General features: G+C 40.9%; 1 protein-coding gene across 5 annotated transcripts in view; it reads right to left on the bottom strand.

Annotated features, from left to right (window-relative positions):
- The window catches only part of LOC135306545 (WASH complex subunit 2A-like), a 33,547-nt gene that overhangs the window by 13,880 nt on the left and 2,069 nt on the right, over positions 1–17,598 (bottom strand). For 4 of the 5 annotated variants that reach the window (XM_064430687.1, XM_064430690.1, XM_064430688.1 and 1 more), the window contains 18 exons: positions 17,222–17,287; positions 16,359–16,532; positions 15,598–15,691; positions 15,158–15,216; positions 14,339–14,386; positions 12,955–13,059; positions 12,331–12,418; positions 11,074–11,142; positions 10,602–10,714; positions 9,739–9,811; positions 8,894–8,950; positions 6,869–7,036; positions 6,136–6,269; positions 4,260–4,352; positions 3,644–3,748; positions 2,601–2,717; positions 1,032–1,195; positions 491–602 (listed from right to left, as the gene is read on the bottom strand). In XM_064430687.1, the coding sequence (XP_064286757.1) occupies positions 491–602; positions 1,032–1,195; positions 2,601–2,717; positions 3,644–3,748; positions 4,260–4,352; positions 6,136–6,269; positions 6,869–7,036; positions 8,894–8,950; positions 9,739–9,811; positions 10,602–10,714; positions 11,074–11,142; positions 12,331–12,418; positions 12,955–13,059; positions 14,339–14,386; positions 15,158–15,216; positions 15,598–15,691; positions 16,359–16,532; positions 17,222–17,287 (1,839 nt within the window). The remainder of the gene's footprint in view (positions 1–490; positions 603–1,031; positions 1,196–2,600; positions 2,718–3,643; positions 3,749–4,259; positions 4,353–6,135; positions 6,270–6,868; positions 7,037–8,893; positions 8,951–9,738; positions 9,812–10,601; positions 10,715–11,073; positions 11,143–12,330; positions 12,419–12,954; positions 13,060–14,338; positions 14,387–15,157; positions 15,217–15,597; positions 15,692–16,358; positions 16,533–17,221; positions 17,288–17,598) is intronic. The other variant, XM_064430689.1, reaches the window with a different exon arrangement.

The raw sequence follows: 17,598 nt of genomic DNA on the forward strand, positions 1-17,598 counted from the left end.
TCATCCTCTCAATTCCAAAGCACAACCAGACAGGCAGTACATCATAGGCTAAGCTACAAGCTTCCTCTGTAACACAGAGGATGGCATGAGCACACCATAGGGAGGGCCTGTAAGAAGCCTGTTTACACATCTCGGTCATCACATGTAGGGTAGCATGAAAGGTTAACACTGGCTCCTGAGTCAGCAGTAAGCTCTTTGTTCCTTTTAGTGTTGTTTAATGGTCAAGAGCTTTCAGAACATCCGTGGGAAGGGCTTTTAGCATAAACCAAACAAATTTAGGTTAAGTGGTCAAGAAAATTTTGAAGTCTCTATTAGGCTAATTGTAGTAAGAGTGTACATGTAAGAGTTCAGTCTTCCCTGTTTCCATTCCCAATTTGCTGGAGTTACCACTGTGTAAAATGAGTTAGACTTCTATTCACTACCTAACAACGAAGACAGACTGCAAAATAACTAAGGGTTCCATGTTAGTTTTAAAAGAATGGGGAGTTACCACTGCAGACTTAGCAGCTGAAGGAAGTAGCATTGATTGGGAGCTGAAGAATGATTCTCCATTAGTATCATCATCTTCAAATAACAATGATGGCTTCTGTGGCTTTCTTTGGCTGCAGTGAGAGAAGGAAGAAAGTGGAAGATTAACAGGCCATGCACTGCATTTGTTTAAACATCACTTAGGACCATCACTTGCAGCAAGTGTTCCCAGATACAGCACTTGGCTTACTCAATGTCCCAATAATTCTAACACACTTTCTTGTCTACAAAGCTTTCTGCAGAAGTGGAGATAAAAAAAGGCCAAGAGGATTTTATATCACTGGCATAGAAATGGAAAGGGCAGTTCAGTGGTGGCAAAGAGAATGACCTGCCACAGACACAAAGAGCCCAGCACTGCCTCTATCTACTCACACACCCCTACTTCCTCCTCGGCAACACTACCAGGAACCAACACTTGCAATATGCCGGGTCCGTCTGGTTTTGGAAGGGCTGCTGGGCTGCTCTGAATAAATGCCTCCCCACTCCCCTCCCAGGACTGTCACCTCTCTTTAGTGATTGCAAATAAATCCTCCTCATCCTCTTCCTCAAAGAGGCTTGTCGTCTTCACATCTTTAGCCTGACTGACAGTGCTAGCTGGTTTTGCAGGGTCTTCTTTTTGGCCATCCTCAGAAGGAAGTTTAGCTGGCTTGGAGACATTCCAATGTTCCTTAAAAAGAAGGAACAAGTTTTCTTTTGTCTTGGTCAAAGCCACTTTGCAATCTTCTTTATAAGGAACACTTCATCATCTTGGCAGTCCTTTCATCTGTCTACTAGTGTACTTAGCTGCCTGCATTTTAGCCACTGTAATCTGACATTTCTCTGGCTTTGCAAAGGGCCTGGTCACCTTTTGGCACACAGTATTAATCCAGCAAAATACAGTACACACATTTTGTTACAGCTGCTCTTGGCAACTGAGGTCAGTGTCAACTGCAGTGTCACAAGAGTAGGGGCATTCAGTAGAACCTGACTGAAGTCACTTAAATAGTTATCAAGTTTGATGTATGGGAAAACACAAGAAAAAAGAGAAAAATCCCACCACATACACACCCAAGACACCTTTACTGGAGTGCTCAATGCTGCACGCACTTCCTTCACAGCAGTTCTCCCCCAGGCACCCACCTCCTCCCACATCTACCATTTATTCAAGCCTACACACTAGACAAGATACTTCTGACTTGTTTGTTTTGCTATTCCCAGCATTTCAAGTGGTTTTCCCCAGTTCCCCACCTTTCTTTGTCCTCCTTGTGAAAGGGACTACAGGCAAACCAAGTTTGAACTTGGTTTATTCTACATTAAGCTAAAAATGCATCAAAAGATATTACTGTTGTCTAGTAAACAAGCAATTACAGGACAAGTAATAAAGTCTATGCAACAGAGTAATTTTGAGAGGTAGGAGGACTACAAAGAGTCTGGATCCTGTTCATGTGAGCTAATTCAGTGTTTTCCAGACAAGTTTTTAATTTTTAAGTTTTTAATTTACTTGAGTGTCTCTGGCTTTCATTTAAGATGGAGGACAATACCTAGCCCATCCCTAGAAGAGGGTTGCTCTATGGGACACCTAATTATTTATGTATCATTTTCCCATCCCTAGATTTAAAACAGCAAAGCAGCCAAACAAAGAAAAAAAACACCAAAACTTAAGCAAATAAAAATTCCAATAAACAAAACCACACACAAAAGAAACCCACCTCAAAAGAAAGAAAACCTCAATACATATCTATCTAGAACTGCTAAACATTTTTTACAGAATTTAAAGCAGTAAGAAAAAACTTATTTTCTGTTTTAGTGTTTTTAAGTCAGATTTGTTGGCAACAGTCTTCATTTGCTATCAAACCTTCTATAAATTATATTGAAAATACTGATTTTCTCTTCCACATGACTTCTATTACCGAGATCCTGTGAAAATTTGGATCAAGGATCAGCCTCCTTAGCTGCAAAAAAGTCAAGGGATTGGGGTAGGTATGGCATGTGGACACAGCAGAGTTGCTCTGTGGTTCCCTTCTTGAAAGTTTTATACTTTGCTCAATATAAAGCCCAGTAACCACTTTCAACCAAATCTCACTCCTCAGTACCTCCTCATCACTGCTGAACAATAAGCTGGAAGCTTTCTTGAGTGGCCCTGACTGTTTTGCTTTCTCTTCTGGGGGCTTTTCCTGGTGCTTCTTGGCAGGACCCACACCAAAGAGATCCTTAAAACAAAATAAAATATAGTATTATTAAAAAATCAAAAGCCAACGCCACAATGAAAAGCTCATTGAGAAGTCTTCAGCACACAAGATACTGCTGCCATCCACTTCTCATGTAAGTAGGATACAGAAATGGTGTTTCTTGAAGATAATTTCAAGTTTAACACCATATTCTGTTACAAGGAATTCTACACATACAGCATTTTGATAGACCAGAAGCCTGTTAGCACATAGCCTGGCTCACAGATTCTCCACCACAAGATGTGACCAGCAGCCAAAAACCACCACTGAGCAACTCTGAAGTACAGCAGCCAACACAATGGGGCACTGTTTTTAACCCATATAATGAAATGGAGAATGAATCCCATTCTGAAGACAGGCATTAAGTGAGCTGAACAACTACCACTGGGTAAAAAGATTAAAAAGCACACCCTAATTAAATTTTTTAAGGTTTCTTGCACGAACTTGTGCTCTGACCTCTGTTCCCACAATAGCAGTCATGATTCTTACACAGTGAAGAGTGAGAAAAAAGGAATTCAACAGCCATGACAAGAGAAGCAAGAAGTCATCCATGTGACAGATACCACAGATTTAGGATAAAACAGCTTCTTGAAGCTCATATTTGTTCTACTGCTCAGTGTTCTCTAGTCCTATCAATCACAAGGATAATATCCTTCATGCTTAGGTCCAGAGGTGAAATGCACTGACTGCAAATTTCTTAAAAGACCTCAAGAACTTGCAGGACTCCCCCATCCCACTCTTCTCCACAGTGCTGTCCACACGCTCAGAACTGCTGCACAATGCAAGAGCAATTTAGTGCTCCATTTGCAAGCCCAGTGTTGTAAATTTCTGAATATTTCCTGCTGCATTTGCAACAGCCTGTGCAGGTGGGTTCCCCCACACAGGCAGTATCAGGAAGTGGTACTTACCTCTTCATCATCGTCAAACAAGGAAAGCGGAGCTTTTGTCATGGACTTGCTGATGGGGAGGGATGTAGCTTTGGACTTCACAGGTTTACTTGATGAAAACAAATCCTGTGCAAACCAAAGAAATGTCACTTTGCAAAGCAAGGCCATATGTTTAAGAACTCTAAAGGGGACATTCATGTTTTTCGTTATGAAAAAAGATGTTTAGAATGTCTGTGAAGTAGTGGATGCCTTATCTGATGTACCAATCCCTTCCAACTGCACAGGGATTTTCCTCATCTTTGCAGGTTAATTGCTAGCTGAAAGCCAAAATGAAACATATGCAGTCTTTAATGATTCTTACTCTTAATTTGCTGCTCCTTCCTGTCTTCAGGCTTTTAATTTATGCCTGTGTGTACCACTAATGTTTAACCCTCTGAAGACAGGGAAAACAATCAGCTTTCACTCTTGGAGCAAGAAGGAACTTTCAGAACAGCTGAGAGTACGTGCATGTATGTCAGATTTCCCAATCCTACAAAATGCACTAAGAGTCCCCAGATACAAATGGACTGAAGTCAGTATGACCGAGATCCCAACAGATCCCTACAATTCTGTAGGAATTCCTCAAAGTAATACTTACTTCAGCATCCTCCTCATCAGAGAAAAGGCCCCTCTGTTTTCTTGGAGGTGTTTCAGACAAAGGCTTGAAGTCCTCACCTGAAGACGGTTGACTCTTTAGGACAAAAAAAGACTGCATCAGCACCCATTTAGATTCAGTAAGGGCTGACACATCTATGACACATCTTTCTGCAGTAGCCAGGAGGGGGCGTGGCCAGGAATCAGAAGTTCTTTTATACCACCTCATGTCATTGCTGGGGACAGGGGGGAAAGGGAGTCTCTTCCCGAGAGAAGCACTCTCTTTGAAGCAGCTCAGTGTGGCAGAGGCAGAGGGATCATTTGCCTCTTTTTTGCACCTTCTGTCAACAACAGTATTGCTGCTGTTGCTGTTTGCTTTCTTATCTCTTTGCTGTTTCAAGTAAATTGGTTTTATATCTCAACCCCTGATCTTGACCTTTTGTGCCTCGAATTCCCCTCTTTAGCCCTCCTCAGGGAGAGAGGAGTGGTTGCAGTGGGGGCACTAAACTGGGAAGTACCTTTCCTAAACCATGACAGATCCCCAGATCCCTGCTAAGAGGCAAGCTGATGGCAAAGTCCCAGCAGCTGAAGGGACAGAACCCAAGCTTGTCTCCCATGGGCTGAAGTCAAAACTCATGTGCTATGCAAAGGTGACCTCAAGGTCTTACCACAGGCCTCCTCTCTGCCACACCATCCTTCTCAGCAGAAGAATGTATGCAGCAACTCATGCCAGGCCTCGGAAGCTAAAGGAAAATGTTTCTTTTAACGAGCTGTGTTTCATAAAGGACAAAGGCAGTTTGTGCCAGCCATCATTTCCTGTATTATCACAGCACAGCCTCAGCCTGCCACCAGCTATATTGCCATTAAACTTAGAACGATCCCAGACCCAAGCACTACTGTCATAAAGCTGGGAATATAAAACAGCCCTCTCTTCCTGACTGAGCAGGAGGGGTGCTGCTGAATCAGGCATCATCCTCTTCCCTAGGAAAGCCCAGTGCTGCGAGATCCCTCTCACTGCTCCTACTTCACTGAGCATGGATTCTCTTGCACTGCAGCAGAAATAGAAGCTGGCTTTGGCCATTGTGCTCAGGTGCTTCTCATAGGACAATATGGAGAAGGTGCTACAGCAATTTGCATTAGATATCCCCAGCACTGTACCCCTCAGTCCAGAGGGGAGAAGAGTCACTGCAGCTAATTATGTTCAAATACTCATTGGATGAAACATATACAATGAGTATATACAGTATCTACTACAGAAACAAAGAGCATTACTACTTTCCTGAAGGTACTGTTCTGAAAATGGAGTGGGCATTAGGAGGTTCTCCTAACTCTCTCACATAAATATGCATGTGCTCAGTATTATGTTCAGAGCTTTCTACAACTTAGAGGAGTTTCCAGCTGAAAAAACTAAACACCCCAAGTTTTGTAAATGCTTAGGTAGAACCTCCTCTCCCATAATAAACACAAGCTATAGGTTACCAGTTAAATTGCTGTCACTGGCTGGTGGAAAAGCAGACAGTTTCTGCAGCACAGAACTGTGACACCAAAGGTTTGCAACTCAGGCTGGTTTCATTTCAGCCATGAAATTCATAAACATTTTTTATTATCAAAGGCTTTTCATTTTGCTCTCATTTCAATCCTGCCTTAATAAGATTCTTTCAATCACGGCCCAACAAATAAAAATCTCAAATAAACCCCAAGTTTAAAAGGCAAAAGGCATTTAAGGACCTCTGAAGCACTACATTATGGAAGACCCTATGAACCTAGACCTATTTCATAAATATATCACTTTCATAGTGTTATATAAAGAGAGACTGCTTCAACTGCACTAGAAACTCTTCCTAAAACCTCAGCCAAACAATCTATTTATATGCCATTACCTTTTTTTCCACAATTCCCTCCCTACGGCTTTGTGTTTCTTTAGTTGTGCCAGCAACCACAGATAGCATGGCAGGTTTCTCCTGGAATAAATCACCTTCTTCATCATCATCAAACAGGTCAGCTGTGGACTTGACTGCATAGAGAGACAAAATCAAAAGGGAATGAGGAATACAGAACAGGAGAAGATAAGAATCTCAAAAGATACCATACTGTTTAATGATGACCAACATCAGGAGTCTGTGAGAGAAAAAGCCAGCCAAGCCCCCAAAGTGAAACACCACTTACCTGAAAGTACTGGTGACAGAATATGCAGTGAAGCAGCTGAGCCAGCTGGCACCTCTAAAGGCAGTGTTTTGTACTGGCTTAGCACAGGCCTAGACCCTACTAATAGGGAATGCTGGGCACAAAGATTCAAGGCTGTGTGAATAAAGCCTGTACCAGTTCCCTGACTCAAGTCCAGATATTGCTCTAGTGGTAGAAGGAGCATCCTTAGAGAGAAGTCAGGGGAGAGCATGTACAAACAAACCAGCCCCATGTCACTCTGATGAAAAGAATTACCAATGACAAAAATCCCCTCTACAACAGAACACCAAAAATCAACCAAAACCACAACATCCCAAAACCCAAGCAGAAGTAACGAAGGTTTGAATTTTATAACCCACTGGTTCCTACCAGTTTGAATTTTGATGACCTGCAGTGTTTAATCTTTCACCACAAGTGTTTTAGAGGTACCTGGATCTGGAGGCTTTTTAGTTGTTTCCACAAAGAAGTCATCATCATCATCATCATTATCAAACAGAACAACTTTCCCAGGTTGTTTAGGAGTTTTTTCTGTGCTCCGTGCTGCAGATTTCTTGTCTTTTTCCCCAATTACAGTGGAACTAAACACATCACTTCCTCCTGCAGGTCAGATGGGGGCAGAATAAAAATAAAAATAATACTGCCAGAGTTACCAAAAAGTTGAATTGCCATAGTAAGTGACATCAGGTATAGTTTCCATCTCAGCAAATTTTAAGGTGCTCCTGCAACAGTGCCACATCAAAAGCATTAGCTAGACACATTCTGATAAAGCCAAGTCACACACAGCCCCTCACTCTCACTGCAGCCACTTCTTCCTCAAACCTGCTCATCTTCCCTAGGAACAGCAGCCAGCCTCTGTGCTGAAGATAGAAGACTCAGCAGTCCCACACTGCTGCCCCTGGGGACTTCCCAAACCAGAATCCTACTCTACTAACAAGCACACCACAGCACTGTGGCCCAATAGCTTGGTGATGTGCTTGGGGAGAGGGAAGGACAGGTGACTGAGCTGTCCCCAGGAGGCACACTGGCCATGCGAGCCCAGCAGCTGCCCTGCAGTACGAGGCTGGCTTTGGCCGCGAGATCCCGGCACACAGCAGCTGTGGCAGTGATTGATCAGAGCCAGCCAGAGCAACTGCTCCTTCTGCCCCTGTGTGGAATGCCCAGCCTCAGTGCTGAGAGCACGACCATCTGCAGACACTGCCAATGGCCTCAGCCTGTCTTTTGGCTTTGCATGTGTAGATGCTTGAAAATGAGACAGAGGTGGGGAGATACTTGAATGAAAGTTCAGCAGAAAGGAGAACAACTGCTATTTGGTTAAGTCAGCAGACTGCATAAATTTTGATCAGCAGCAGGTTCTTATTAATTATGCAATTATAAAGTTCCTTAGGATTGACAGGAATACAGCCACAAAATTTGGTTATTCATTAAAGATTACTGAGTTCCTAAACAAACTGTTCACTGGAATATCAAAGGAGCCTCAATCTTTGCTTTTCTCTGGTGACTTCAGTCTGTCTACAAGTTATTGGGAGGGACCAACTAATGAATAAACTCACCGCTTATACAACAGTACCTCCAAGAAGAAAGGATAAAAAAATCCCACACATCAATCTGCTATTTTGAACTCTGCTACTGAGTTTTACAATTACATAGAAGTCCCATTGTTGATATACATCTTTGACCCTGGAGTTAAAAGTCTATATTTATGTACTTCCTACTCTAAAAATTATGCTGACTGAGGTCACAGTTAACTGAAGCCAGTCTTAAAATAGACCTTTAAGAAAGGCCAAAACTTAAAATTCAGGTACCTCAATCAAGTGAAGAGCCTGCACACTGACAGCTATCTCTGCCAGTAAATTAAAAAACAACTGGTGACATGTTTCTTTTCATTGATCAGCTTGGATTCTGATAAGAAACAGAGATCTTAGTACAGTTCTTTATTTTTAGCTCCAAGTTATAGATCTGATTCTTCCCCATGTATGCAGATCCTCCTAATCAAAACCAGAAAAACAAGACTGGTCTTAACATAGGAACTTGATGTTTAAACTGTTCTGCTAACCCAAGACAATATGATAAAATGTGAAAGAACAAAATGCAGCTCCTTCTCAGGCTACAGGTGGAAGCTGTGACTGCATGCACAGCAGAATTAAGCTGTATAATATCAGTTGAAGTGACACACATTCTTAAAAGTTCAGAGCACAACACTTGAAGCTGACAGTTGCTAATATCTGCCATCAGTGACACCTACCTTCAGAGCTCCTCCAGAATCTTTGATTATCCATAAAACATGCTGCAGTTTAGGCTTAGCATGGTAGAAGCATCTGTATTTGTCATTAAGCATATGATCAAGCAATGCAGTGCTGCTGTATTTGGATAGTTTTTTCTTTAAAACCTCAGCAGTAGGTTTTAAAGAAAAGAGCATTTTGTGCATGAAGCAATTGGCTATTGAATAAATCATACCTGGAAACAGAAATACTGCACCTGCAGGAACTTTCTTTAAGGACTTTGTAGAGGATGCTGAAATCATAGGAAGTACAATACAAATGGATGCACTTATTTTATGCTATCAAAGCCTTCAGAACTTTACTACAGAAAGAGGAATCCAAGAAGTCTGCGCTGTTTTTTATTTCTTAACAGCTCAGAACTCTTTACACATTCTCCTTGAACTTCTGGGCTTTTGCAAATACATGTAACAGTCTATTTTTTTTTTCCATTTAAACTCCACAGAACAGCTCTACTACACTGAAGCTTATAAACACATTACAAGTTTACATATAGCAACAGTTCACACTCACACACTCAAAACCACTTCAATACAATACATTCAAAACAAAATAGCTTTGTCTCCCAACATATATCTGACAATTCATCAAATACAGTGCTTCAGTAAAAGCTCTGCAATACAATTCTGTATTGCAGAGTCCTTAAGGGTCAGAGTCCTTAAGGATCTTGATAAGCATCTAGTGGGAAACTCATGTGAATTAACCTGCAAGAAGAAATCTCTGCTTTCCTCAAACCCACAAGTACAAAGTACACTTGAGAAGCAGGAACCCAGCACACACAGAGAGCTCTGCCAACAGCAGTAAGGATATCCTTTCAACTCTAGGAGAGTGTGTGTAACACATCATAGCAAACAAACACACATAAAATTCAACATAGCTTTTCTCTATTGAGACTGGTGAGGAGAAGAGACTTGCTCTGTCATTGCTACACCAGGCTCTCTAGTTTGGGAACAAACAGCCTAGCTGCTAGCAGAATAAATCACAGCATGGACAGGACTACAGGAGGCAACTGTTGGTTCTTACCTTCACTTACTGGGACTCTCTCCTCTCTCTCTTTTGATTCTTCCCCTTTTGGTGCTTCAGCAAAAAGATCACTCTGCTCATAGACAAAAATGCAAAGGGGGGGAAGTGGTGAATTTGTTTTTGTAGGAAATTACAGATGCTGATTTTTCCATATTGAATGTTCACTTCTAAGCCAAGACAGAGGAAGTAATTACCACTCCCTTCTCAAAAGGATGTCTGCAAATACAGACTTAAAGCTAGGTACTCAAGTGTTAACTTGAGTGCATACATTCAGAAAAGCAGCACTCTTCTGAAATTTAATTTTACTGATCACTAGTCTGTTTGCTGAAGAGAAGGAATGACCTTTTATTTGCACATCTTCAAGGACTTACACTAATTAATCTACAGATGGTTAGGTCCTGATTATACCCATCTAAGCTTTTCTACTGAAGTTTATACAGTAAGGTTTGTGGGAAAAATTCTGGTCAGGGCAAGCATAAAAATACTCCTGAACTTCATGTGGATAAAACATATGTGCAGGGAAATACATTACAGCTCAAAAACATTGCAGAACACTCCCACTGTTGTTCCTATGTTCAGGTCGCAGTGCCCTGTACCAATCTCCAACAATATACAGAGCTTGAACCACACTTGCATCTCTGAGCAGCAGTACTGCAGAAGAGAGGACATTGTACCAAGGGGAACATAAATATGTCACTTGTGTAGCTCTTCCCCACTGGAAAGCTATGCTACTCCACAATATTACCGAGCAACAAAATGCTGTTTGTCCTCTCTGTCTTCCACAGGTGGGGATTTTCAGGGATCCTTTGTTTTGTTTTTAAACGGGGGAAATACTCAATTTCTACTGTCTGCAGCATTCTCACCTCTTCATCATCAAAGAGGCCTGTTCCACCACTGAAGAGGCCACCCCTTGAACCAAATGGCGTGAAGTCCTCATCAGTCAGTTTAGGAGGCTTGAAGATGTCATCATCTTCATCTAGAAAGTACAAGAGACATGAGCTTTGGTAAGACTGATCAAGTTTCAGGAAAGAGAATTAGAGACAGCCAAAATAAAAACTGCTTTGGTTCCATCTGCTGTCATAAACATGACACAGACAGAAGCTGCTGAAGACAGACTGGGTTGTGCGGCTGCTGCAGAAGGCCACATTCAAGGAAGAACTCTCATTGTTTCCAGCCTTGTTTACATGCACATCACAACCTAGATTTGTTTACATATTCACCTTGAAGGATGCTCACTGATATCCCACCCAGCTTCCATAGCAAAAGCCATGACTTCTGAAATGTTATCTTACAATCCAGCCCAAAATTCAAAAGCAAGGGAAGAGGATATCCTACCATCCGATGGAACTCTAACTTCCTTCTTCTCTTTTGGGGTTTTCCTTGTTTTGGTCTCTGATGACAGGGCTTTAAGAAGAAAGTTTTAATGAAAAACTAGTCCACCTTTTTGTACAGTCTGAGATCAATCTATGGCAAAAAAAGAATCTAAAAAAATAACAAACCAAGCTGACCTCTGTGCTCTCATATGAATCAGCCTGATGAATCAATTCTATGAAATACAGTTTCTAAAACTAGTACTTCAAATTTTAATAGAATAATTCTGTCAGGTACTAGGGGTTCAACACAATTGTCTACATGCAGACCAGTGTCACCTGAGGTGTCAGAAAGCAACACAGCTTTGCACAGGTTCTGCACCTTTGCGGAACCTCAGAGCATCTCAAATGGCTCCAGACTTATTATTGCCTTCATTCAGCAACCAAAGGCGAAGCCAGAGTTTTATCTCCTCTGGCCTTACAAGGTTACTTCAATGACTGGAAGATTTCCCTCTAACTGAACAGGTGAAGTTGGTAGGTTTTACACTATTGATATCAACAGACCTAGTTTGAACTGTGCAAGAACGCACACACAGCTCTTGTCTGTTCATCTTCTCAATATTACAGGCCAACAGCAGCCTCACAAGCACTTGCCAACTCAACTTTAGCTAGCTATTTTCAACTGCTGCTTTGCTGCAAGACTAAATACTTGAGATGTTTCTGCCTTTGAAACCAACACAAAAGTAAATGCATTATATAGCCTAAAATATAATAAGTGACAGTAGCAAGGAAAACTTCCTCAAAACACAGTAGTTAAGCCACAAACAAAACAAACAACTCCCACCACATGAAAACACCAATCTACTGCTTGAGGTGTTTTCTACTGCAGAGCCCACAGAAAAACCACAGTGACCAGTGGCTTCCACAAACTTACTTGAAACAGGAAAAAGCACACGTGGTCAAACACGCAGAGGGAGAATCAGATTGGAAAGTAAACAATTCCAATATTGTGTGTTTTGAGTGACCTGTCTCACCTGACAGCAATGTGTTTCCTACTATAACTCTCAGTGAATTCCAATTCAGTCCTCTGAGTTACGGGCAAAGAATTACTCAGAGCACAAAACAGTGTCTGCAATTCCTCTGGTCATGCTTTTACCTAATACATGTTCAAATAAGAGACCTGTGTAACTTCATGTATTTCTACCCACAATCTCCTGTCCCACACTTTCACAAGTCCCCCATTACTGCACAAACACTTTTCAAAACTTGGGGGGTAACTCACACGAACACTCTTCATCTTGTCTGACTGGCACTTCTCCTTTGATTCGGGCTGCCAGCTCATCTGCAAATGATGTTGGCCTCTTCTTTTTCTGAGCAGCAGGGACAAATAACAGCAGATCCAGTTAGCAATTTGATGCAATTACAATTATAAATACTGTATTCTATAGCCTCACTTGTATAGTGTCTTGTCTAGACTTTGCTTGAAGCCCTCAGAAGAAGCAATACAGCTTTCTATTAAGAAAGCAGAGATTAGGCATACATCAAGAATAAAAAAAATCCTCAGAATTTCTAGTTCTGATGAACACAGTTTTTAACGTCTTTGTAAGCAAGAGAAACAAAAGGCTTTTACCTCACTTTTACCACACAAAAGGCTTTTACTTTACAACAATCCATTTCTTAACATTCTTGAAAGACAGCTTTGATACTTTCTTAAGGTGCGAGAATCCCTGAGTTTAAAGGGGTAACACCTGAACAATCATGTCAAAAGACTACTCAGGATTTTTGGAGGCACTTCCTACAGGATTCCATTCCAGGTACTTGAGAGCTACCATTATAATCCCTCTAAGGACAGATTTTTCATATAGGAAGTTAGATCTCCCACTCCAGGAAGGCAGCAATTACTCACAGGCTTTGTGCTTTCATCTAAGTCTCCATCTTCGTCCTCCTCTTTTTCAGAGTCAAAGAGATCACAGCCATCATCATCATCTTCATCACTCATCTGGGGTATCCTCTAAAAAACAATTAATATCATATTCACTTACAAAACAAGCACAAAATTACATCTGTTTAGATAAAATATTCAAATAAAACTTACAGCAAGGATGAGAACTTACAGCCAATTTGGAGTATTTCACAGCTTTTGAAAGGTAAAGAAGGAGTGCTTTTAGCTCCAAGTGAGTTGCTGCATTCTCTAGCACACCCCAACCCTGTGCCCTGTTACTGAATGCTGCAACTGAGGACAAAAAGGCTCCCCTCACAAGGTGTGTACTACTACCATGCACAAAGTAAAGACCTGGAATTTAGTCTTTACACAGGAACACTGTGTTAAGTGTTCCTTACTGTTCCTTGATCAACTAGTAAAAAATTGTATTATCTTGCTCTGTCCTTAGGGTGCACAGCAGAATGAGAGACGCTACATTCTCACATCCTGGTTTCAGCCACATCAATAAGAGAGTGAAAAAGATGAAGTGAACTGTATGAGAGCTGGGGGCTGGCACAAACAAGCGCCCAGAACTGAACTAAATCACCAACAACCCAAAGATACTTGCTCATCTTAAAATATATCAGGCATACAAAGCTACCCTATGAAGGTCAGCTTAAAGTAACATCTGAGTGTTTTTGCAACACTGTTTTATTAATAAGTAGATTAAATAAGGATTGCTTTTTGCATGTTGCTCTTTTGGCAATATATCATGCCAGACTGAGGATCTCCACCTAAAAATCTGTTGCAGTGGCACGTCTAAATATGGTAGGAGTCCTTCTTCTAAAACCTACTACCAAAGTCAGGCTTGAATTTTTACATCTTAGCATTTCTCTTCCCTTCTCATTCATTATCCAAATGGACATACTGTTCAAATGTCTAATACTGTTCACATCTTTGATTCCAAGTAATACTCAAACTGTATTGTTCCTTGCCTCCTGCACAGCAAGATTAGATTTTTAATTCTAAACCAAGTAAACCCACAGAAGCCTAGTTTTTCTGGGGTAGATTCTTTGAACTCTCATGTCTTCCAAATTACTCCTGAGGAAAACATGTATCAGGCAATTCCATCCCACACAGGCTCTGTAACTAATGACAGCTTGCAAGCATGTCTTTAAGCCCAACTCAGATTCCTTTTCAGAACATGGTGCCACCATCTGCCCAGGACCTTCCCAAAAAAACTTATAAAAATCAGGCCTCAAAGTTGCTAATAATCAGCTGTCTAGAGCTCTCATCTTCTCCTTCATGCATGCTCACTGTGTCACAAATGTGAATTCCTTCAGGTATGTACCAGAGTGTTTAACCGTACCGTCTTTTGGTCGTCTTCACTAGGGTTTCCAAATTCATCTTCTGATTCCTGTAACATAAGAGACAGACACAAGTATCACACATTACTTCATCCAGTAGTTAAGGGATAGGGCTCAGAAACTCTGAACTTGCTCAAGTTTGGACATTCAGATCTCCTCACCATGATCTGACCAAGAAATTGCTCCTCCACTGCTGACCATCTGCATGACAGGAACTCACTATAAAGTCATTAATTCAGCAAAGAGCAGGCTCCATTGCGACTGCATCCAACTAACTCAAAAGGGATTTCACTTTAAGTGAGCAAAGACACCAAAAGCAAACACCTCAGGAGAAAGGGATTGCTACCATAGCACAGTTACAAAGCAGGGACATCCCAGCCAAAGTGGGGAAAACATATCAGAAACTGATATTCCAGTGCAGCAAATTTATGAGGCTAAGCCTGGAGATGCATTACTTAAAGCTTTAAACTTGTTCCTGTCAGTCTCCATCCCATTCTTTGTAACTGTAATTTACAACAGATTTGTGCTCCTATAAATGCAATTCTTGATAAGAATCTCATTTGCTTCAAAAAATTAAATTAGAGTGGAATAAAACACTTCAGTTTCAAGTGTTCTACTTTAATAACAGCTAGAGTCAATACCCCATAAATGTTCCTCTGGAAAGCTGCAGAGGAAACCACTGTGTAAGAACAATATCAAAGTATATTTATCACAACCAACACAGGGAAAAATCATCGTGCAGTATTATCTTGAGAGCCAACATCAAAAAGCAAGATAGTTAATGGCCTCACATGCAAGGAATGCTGGTGCTTGCCACTTACCTCCTCATCCTTCTCTTCACTGTCAATTACACTTCCACGATCGCTATCTACTGATCCTTCTAATGTAAATGGAAACAAAAAAGTTAACATCAGACACAGAACAATGTAGTCACCATTTAAGCCACCTAAAGACTCTGTGAAGGAAACTAAAATTCAGGTGGGTAGAAAGTGGCTTGAGAGAGCTTTGAAAGCTGATGAAATATTAACACTTTGCATTTCTAAGACACAAAGCACAAGTAACTGAGAAGTTACTGCTTTGTATAATGGAAACATGGTTGTTACAGCATGATGAACATTTTTTTCCCCAGCTAATTACAGCCTGCATCTAACCATGAAAGAACAGCACAAGGGATAACCGAAGCAGTGATTTAAAATAATAAAAAATCTTGGATTAGGAACTAATTACTTGCATAGAAATTTAAGGTCATTTCAGCGCATACCTTCACTAGAGAGATCTCCAAGGCCAACATCATCCTGCTCCATAAACTGCTGAGAGCCAATCAAGTAAGGTAAAGGTCTGTCAATATAGAGATCCTGGAAAGAGACAACATCAGGTCTTTCTGACATCTTTGAACAACCCTACATGGCTGACAAAGACAGAAGTCTTACATCCCTTCTTTTAACTCAAGGAAGACACAAGCTTGTTTAGAGTCCCACCAAACATATGCTTCAAGTCAACATACAACTGGGTGGGCTAGCTGAGGTTTATTCCTCTCAACACTGTCAACCAAAGTGGCTACTTCTATTTGTGTAGTCCCAACTTGTTTTCTACATGCCATCTAACAGAAGAACATCCTTGCAAAGACCTATAGGCATGAGTCTTATCCTAAAACCTGGACCCTGGATTTTTAATTACTGGGACAGTAAAAATAACCCATAAAGATATGGTTTATACCTAAAAAGCACAAAATTTGTATGTCCCACTCCCACACAAAACTGAGGCTTCCCCTTTGAAGTTCATTCCATTAAACCAACTAACTTTAAGATGCCATATCTTAATGCTAACCTAACTGCAAGACAGGCAGGTTACAAAAGGAGTAGCTCAGCAGAGAGCACTACTTCAGATGCAGTCATCAAATCCTCTTTTTAGGTAACAGGTTCAGGTAACATCAATTTTACACTACGGCAGTAATACAGCTGACAGAAGCAAAGAGCAAGTCCAAGAAAGCAAAACAAACCCAGCAAGAACAGGTCCCTGTACCTTTGGCTCAAGTATCAGTTCCACTCTTTCGTTACTTTCTTCCTCTTCTGAGTCAGAGTTCCCTGCTTTGATATCTAGCTGTTCAAATGCACTGTCCAGAACCTGCAATCCATAATTCACTGCTTCTTGAATTTTAGGGATTAGGTCAGCTTCTTTCTGTTCCCGTGTCTTTTCCTTTAGTAACAGAGAAAAACACATGCTCACTGCATTTTACTTAAGACTCAATCTTCCCACAACACACATTCAAAATGTTAATTTCAAATCAGCACAATGAAAACTTTTTCACTATGTGCACTAGAAGGACAACCAGATTTCTTTTGCTTGACTTAGGTAATTTTCATCACTCCAGAAACAGATTTTCTACACATCCACACAAGCACAGTATTGTTTTATTTGTCCTCCTAAGCTATTATGGGGACATTTATGGTATAAAACATCTAGATTGTAATACATACATACATACATATATATACACATCTAAAGTTCTCTGAATTCCTAGGAATTATTCCAGTCAGATTCTGCTTCCCCAATTTACTACCTGTGAATCCAGTACAGTTGCCCAAGGCCTTCTTGCTGAAAAAACATGCATAACCACTTGAAAAATCAATGCATAAGTCTTGTCTGCTGGATATGGTAATGAGCTTGAGGAGGCCCTACCAGGGGATCACACACTGTAGAAGGCTCCAGTATCACTGTCAGCTTTATGACTGAGTGATATACACTATCCAACAGAGAGACTTCAAGGAGAAAGGAAGCAGTTTGGTTTGTAAGCTGTATATGTAAGCAAAGCAAATTTGAAAATGAGAAGGTAGACAATGGCTGCAAACATACTGACAGCACTCAGGGCAGCTGAAGTTAACTACCTGCTCTGTTTTGTCTCCAACATCAGCTTTGGGAATAGGCTCTTCCACTTCTTCATCATATACTCTCTGAAAAGCCAAGCAAAATTAATTCATGTAAGAACAATGTACTACTACAGGGGCTAAACCATGGTTACCACCACAAAGTACACTGTTAATATGAATTAACTACACATTAGTTCATTACACATTAAAAAAGGAAGCCATGGATGACGTCAAGTACCTTCATGCATTGGGACTGAAGGTACCATGGCAGCCTCTCACTGCAACTGAGGTAATTCAAGTCTGCTAATAGACTAACCTGAACATGATAAAAAATGCACTGTGTTAACCTTCCCCACATAAAGCTGTTCTAGACACTTTCAGAGTGAAACCTACAG

This window comes from Passer domesticus, chromosome 8, assembly GCF_036417665.1.
Source record: "Passer domesticus isolate bPasDom1 chromosome 8, bPasDom1.hap1, whole genome shotgun sequence".
Lineage (NCBI taxonomy): Eukaryota > Metazoa > Chordata > Aves > Passeriformes > Passeridae > Passer > Passer domesticus.